The sequence below is a fragment of the Haliaeetus leucocephalus genome, unplaced genomic scaffold, assembly GCF_000737465.1.
Source record: "Haliaeetus leucocephalus isolate CR32 unplaced genomic scaffold, Haliaeetus_leucocephalus-4.0 Scaffold340, whole genome shotgun sequence".
NCBI classification, from domain to species: domain Eukaryota; kingdom Metazoa; phylum Chordata; class Aves; order Accipitriformes; family Accipitridae; genus Haliaeetus; species Haliaeetus leucocephalus.
This window is the reverse complement of record NW_010972776.1, coordinates 744,305-750,304: the sequence shown is the minus strand read 5'-3', so window position 1 is coordinate 750,304 and position 6,000 is coordinate 744,305. Positions and strand designations below refer to the sequence as shown.

Here is a 6,000-nt window from a genome sequence, read left to right as displayed (position 1 = left end):
CGGCGCGGAGCGGCCGGGGCGGGGGGAAGGCGCCGTAGCCGCGCCCGGCAGCGGAGAGGAGCGTCCGCCGGGGAGCCATGGGGCACCCGCCGCTGGAGTTCAGCGACTGCTACCTGGACAGCCCCGACTTCCGAGAGCGGCTGAAGTGCTACGAGCAGGAGCTGGAGCGGACCAACAAGTTCATCAAGGAGGTGATCAAGGACGGCAACGCGCTCATCGCCGCCATACGGGGTGAGCGGGGCGGGGGCCTCCAGCCCTGGGCGGGAGCGGGAAGGGGCCGGGGGCCCGGGTCCTGCCCTTCGCCGCCGGCGCGGTGGCCCGGGGATGGGGCCTCTCCGAGGCTGCCGGTGCCTCTCCGCCCCGCGGCTGGACGGGATTTCTCCTTCTCGAACGCGTTTCTGGAAGCCCACCTTCGGCTTGGCTCCCACGGAGCCTCCTGTGCCCGCACCCCGTCACCGGCATCGCTCCGGGGTGGGCCGGCAGGCCACGGGCAGCGAACTCCGGCTCCCGCCGCGCCTGGGCATCCGTCCGGAGCCGGCCCTGTGTGGGGACGGGTCGGACTCCCGTGGTCGGGGCAAGCCGGGCTGACAGCGCCGGCGTCGCAGGGCCAGCCGCTGCTGAGCCGGTTGAGCTCTCCCAGGCGCCGCCAGTTTCATTTAAGGAGAATAATTTACCGTTTGGGGAAGGTGCTCGATGATTTTGCTTCACCAGAGAACGGGTGGAGCCTGGCCGGGGCAGCACGGGTCGCCTCATCACCCAGCCAGGCTTCCCTGGGGTGGCCCGCTGTGAGAATGAGAGGGCTCCGACCAGAAATAGTCTTTAGTCCTGCTTTTGTCGTGGGCGTTTTATTCTTTTTTTTTAACGACGATGAGAATTTTTTCTGGTCAAATGTCGATTTTGGTGTTGACTTTAAGGGAGTCACTTGTTCAGAAGTACTGAGACCTTCAGAGTACCCAGACCAGGTTGTGTCATCCGAAACCATTAAGTCCTACGTGTTTAACGTTTTACTGACCTTCTGTCTGCTTAGAATTTTTTTTTTCCTCCCAGAGCTGTACATACACTTTCCCTGTGTCGTCCCTGATGTCTTCTCTGCTTTTATAAATGTGCATTAAAATATGGCCAAAAGCGTATGACGGCACAGCCGCTACGAGTGCTGCACTTGCGTCAGGCCAAGTGAAGATGAATAAAAAAATCAGTGGGGCAGGCTCTGATCATACAACGTTTTTCTTGCCAGCTGGTTGGTTTTTAGTTGGTATTAATAGGTTTAGCTGCTGCCCTTTTGTTGAGAATAATTCAGAGCTTCCTTGTTATCAAGGCCGTGGCTGGAATAGCCTGTGTTTGCCCATCTGGAAAACAGTGAAGACAAAAGCTAGTATGACTGAAACAGCAGACGTCACAGGGCTGTAAGACCCTAAAACATACTACAGAAAAACCTCAAATCTCTGCTCAGTCTGGGGGCAGGAGGGAACCAAAATGAAAGACAAAGGGATTTTAACAAGCTTGCTTGTTAATGTAAATACTTTGCTTTTTCTTCATCACTTTGGTCAAAACTGTTTCCCTTTTTAATGTTCGTAAATGCTAATGCTGCACTCTGAGTAGGGATGTGAGGGGATTTTGCTGGGTCAGCAGACCCATCCCAGTGAGACTGGCCAAGGAGGAAGGGAAGAAGTAGAAGGAAACTGAGTACACCCAGACAGCACAGACAACCCCCCTGGAACTGAGGAAACCCTAAATTTCTTTCCTGAAATGTTGTGGGGGTGGTTTTGTGCTATCATCTTTTTTAAGAGTGCAGCTGAACCAGCAGGCAGAGGGGTGGACGGCAGAGCAGGCTGCTGGGCATGGCCGGGGCGGGTGCTGGGGCCGCTATCTGTCTGGCCTTCAGTCGGCTCCTGGGGACTCGCCCCCTCCCGTTTAGTTAACAGACAGCTTTAGAAAAAATTCTAGGCCTTCCTCTCTGAATCTTGTCTCTATGGAACTGTGGGTAGGAATTTGGGGCTACTTGCTGCCCATTGCCTAAACACCTTGGGCTTATGACTGGTAAATCCTGCTCCTCCGACCTGCTTGGTCGGTGACAGCGATGGCTGACGATTCATTTCTGCCCCTTGGCAGTGCTGTGGGATGGATCTGTCCCTCAGCAACTGGGAAGCAAAGGTGATGATAGTCTCACCAGGAGAGAGAGTGAGATTTCTTCGTCAAGGGTGGAGGGTTAATTACAATGATTGTTCTGACTGGACCTGTCTGTTATCTGTCCAGAGGTCCTGTCCTCCGCCTTACCCTTTTAACGGGTGAGACACCCTCTTGATTAAACCTTTGGCCAAACTGTTCCAAGGCAGTGACTCGCTGCACTGAGTACAGACCTCTGGTGACTCTACAGATGTATATATTGTCTGCGTGTTGCTGATTAATTAATGAATAAACTCCAACATGAGATTTAAAGCAAATCAATCCCCCGTTTTGCTCAGACTTGTAGAAACGTCAAACACCTGCTGTCTCCAGCTGGCGGGCTCTTCAGCCTGACATGGTGATGGAAACTGCCAAACAAAAGATTCGGGTGCAGCACAGTCTGTCTGGTTACAAACACATGCATCCACATGAATCACACAAGCGCAGCGATGCTCATGCAGACTACCAAGAAAAGAAGTGCAGTTCCCCATTGCGGGAAAATAGGGTCTGCTGGGCTTTACATGATCTGCTGTAAACACAGTCCACACAGACTTAAAAATCTGAGACTGCTCAAAGTTGTCTTTTATTTTCCATTTGCCAAGTAATAGGGGAAGAAAAAGTGAGTGTGACTTTACATGGAGTTCTGCAGGACCTTCAGTTTGTGTGCTGGGTGAGCTGGGTGGTTTTGAGTTGTCTGTGATATGAGGAGCGCATATGTTGTTCTTTTCTTGGTTGCTGGCAGTGTTCTTGTTGAAAGTGTCCAGCCAGTTAAGGTTGTCTCAGCCTACCTGCTGGGTAGTAAAATATTAGAAGTGTTCTAGCAGAGTTTCTAGAAGCCAAAAAGTAAAAAACCCCACTTGGTATCACTTTATTATGTCAGCAGCACAAGCTAGGCATCCAATGTCTAGTAAGTGCTACTTCAGTGACTTCTATTTGGAGTTTTTTGGATGTCTTTTGACTTTTCTGTAGCCCTTTTACTGGTAGATTAATTCACTGTAATCGTATTTGTAGCAAATTAATATGTGCACTTGAGTGCAAATTTTTTAAACAAGTCATTAAAGAACCATGGAATTGTAAATGTGTAATATTAAATGCTTCCAGTGGCATGTATCTAGCTGGTAGGTGCACTGTTTTAATTAAATGGGTTGTTTGTTTTACAAATGCACGTACTCCCTTCCATTTCCCAGTTTTAAACCCATCTGCAGCGATCATCAGTGATGGTGAGTGGTGAATCACTGCGAGTGTGACCTGGCTGTGATGTACCACGGGGAACAGTTTTAAGGCAGCCATGTCTTTACTCCAGACTTGTTTACTGGTGTTTATACCCAGCAGTCTCGAGGCTTGCTGTGTCCTGGGCCCTTCCTCAGAGGAGAATTCCTGTTGATCTGGATGAAGTGTCTTTTAATTGTCTTCCGTAAGTGATTCCCACGTGTGGCATGCATGTGCGGTGCAGGTGCCTGGCGCTTTCTCAAGGAGATGAGTGAAGGCTTGGGGGGACCCTGCTCATGGGTGCCCACCCGCTAATCGTTGAGAGGAGGAGAGGCAAGTCCCCCCCACTTCCCATGGATGATGCCATGGCATGGAGTTCTGCTGGGGGTTGTCCCTGCCAGGGAGTCTGGCCACCAAGCCAAAACTGCCACTCCTGATCTCCCAGATGGGGAGACAAGGGTAGTGGGGACCCACGGTGGGGAGACATGGGCCTTGGGGAAGAAATTTATCCGCTTCTGAGCTGCCGCTCCTCTGCAGGAGTCTGCCGACTTCAGCTTCCCTTCACATTTCTAATTAAAAGCTGAACTTCTCTTCCCGTTCGTTCCCTTCCCTTCCTCATCCCAGGGAGAGGCTGGAGCCGCAGGGTAAGTGCTTTCCCAGGCAGCAGGGCTTCCCCGCCTCTTGCTCCTCTGCAGGGAGAAGCAGGAGGGAGTGCTCTGCCCGGCACAGTTGTTCAGGGGCCAGCACTGGAAACCATCCCTGGAAAGCCCTGCCTCTGTTGGGTTTGCGGTGGGGCAGAGCCAGGAGCAGCTCCTGCATGGGTTAGCTCGGGGTGGGGAGCGGGCTGAAGGAGGGCTTCCAGCAGCAACCATGACTTGTCCTGCTCCAAAGCACGTGCATCAGAGGAGGCTTGTCTGGGGGCTGCAGAAAGCAGCTCCCCAGCTGCTGGAGCCCACATGAACGAATGGGAAGGCATGTGCTCGGGGTGGAAGTCGTGCTATCCTGCTCTGCGGAGGAGGGAGGCAGCACGGGGGAACCTCAGCTCCCCTTGGTCTGCTGCGTGCCTCGGTTTCCCTTTCTGCAGAGCAGGTAGTGCTCTGGGGCTTTGTCTGAAGAGGGGGGCTGTTACCGAAATGAGGGGTGCACTCCAGTGCTTTAAACTCCCCTTTCCTCTCAAGGGATTAAGAGAAACTGGTTCCACCCCAACCCTCCCAACTCTGACATGTTACCAGCTGAAATAAAGTACCGCGGGTAAAGCCCTCCCGAGTGCCGTGCAGCTCCCCATGTCCTGATGTGGGTCCTTGTGCAATTACAGTCACACAGTTGCTGCCTTTAAGTGTGGTTTTTTTCCTCTTGCTGACTGACAAACCCCCAACGGTTGACTATGTGTGGGACACCGTAAGAAGACTAAGTACAAGGTTGCACCAAATGAGAAATTAAACTGACTAAAGCAGAGAAAAATATTGTTCATTTGTAATAATCTTGGGCGTGAAAGTCAGTGATAGCAAATAAGTTACTTTGAGACAGAAATGTGAGTTATTTTTGTTGCAAAGTTGGCTGCATCCCTTCTTTTTTGTGCCAGGTCTATGCAGAGTCGCTGGCAGTGCCAAGTGGCGATGCTGGTCCCATATGTTGCGCTGGCAGTGCTGAAGCCCACCCGTGCCCTGGCTCTGGCCGGGGAGGGAGAGGGGCTGGGAGGCTAGCCTTCCTCCCTGGGGCTGGGGTGGCTGGCTGGCCTCTTCGCCTGCATCGCGGTTCCTTGGCCCTCCATAAGCCAGGGCTGCTTCGCTCACCCCCGAAAACCATGCTCGGTACTCCTCGCTGGCCCCCATGGAAACTGCAAGGTCTGCCTTGCTGGGAGTGTGCCGGGCTGGCGTCTGTCCGTCGAGCTGGCCGGGGCCCGGCGTGGGCACCGGGGAGCCAGCCCCAGCAGCAGCTTGTTTTTGTCCCTGAGCTCGTAGCCCCATGCCGTGGTGGCCAGCACTGGCGTCACAGACAAGGCTCGCTGTGGGCTGCATGCTCGAGGCCACAAGCAAGGGCGTCAGAAGTAGGTGACTGTGTAGCATCATAGCTGTTGTAAGAATGGCTTCCTTGCAGCATTTTCTTTCTGTGGCTCAATAAGTTGTTTTTTTTTTTTAATCTCTCCTGCTCGCTGCACTTAGCTGTGTGTGTGGTAATGCAAAACCATCTATTTCCCCCTGGTCTTTGATCTTCTCTCGCAATTATATATCAAATGGAGTTTGAGAAATGTCAGGTTCAGGCTCTTTCTATTAATATACGAGTGCTGTGATGGTGTAAACTGTCCTTTGAAGCTGGAAGAGCTTTGAGTTCTCATGCAAATGTTGCATACATGGTTTTGAACTTGATTTCTGTACTGCATAAAGCTTTGCAGATCGCCTCTGACTTCACATGTCAATTAACCAGCCTCCCCAGGCAGTGCAAGCGTTTTATCCTGGAAGGGTAACATTATAAAGGAATGTGTAGAGGCGTCTATGCCGGCAAAGCATGCGGCACTCTGTAACAAAAGGGACTGGGTGGGCTTTTCCCGAGAATGGGGTTGAATGGGGGACCTAGGGAAGGTCCTGCCATCATCCTCTTCCCTGCAGATCCGGCACCGCAGCGCTATGT

At 52.5% G+C, this 6,000-nt stretch overlaps 1 protein-coding gene across 2 annotated transcripts in view; it reads left to right on the top strand.

Moving 5' to 3' along the window:
• The first annotated feature begins 19 nt into the window (after positions 1-19).
• Positions 20-6,000, top strand: part of OPHN1 (oligophrenin 1) — a 75,600-nt gene continuing 69,619 nt past the window's right edge. For both annotated transcript variants that reach the window (XR_774652.1, XM_010572359.1), the window contains exon 1: positions 20-231. Coding sequence is in view for 1 of the 2 variants with exons in the window: in XM_010572359.1 (XP_010570661.1) it covers positions 78-231 (154 nt within the window). In the remaining variant the exon portion in view is untranslated. The remainder of the gene's footprint in view (positions 232-6,000) is intronic.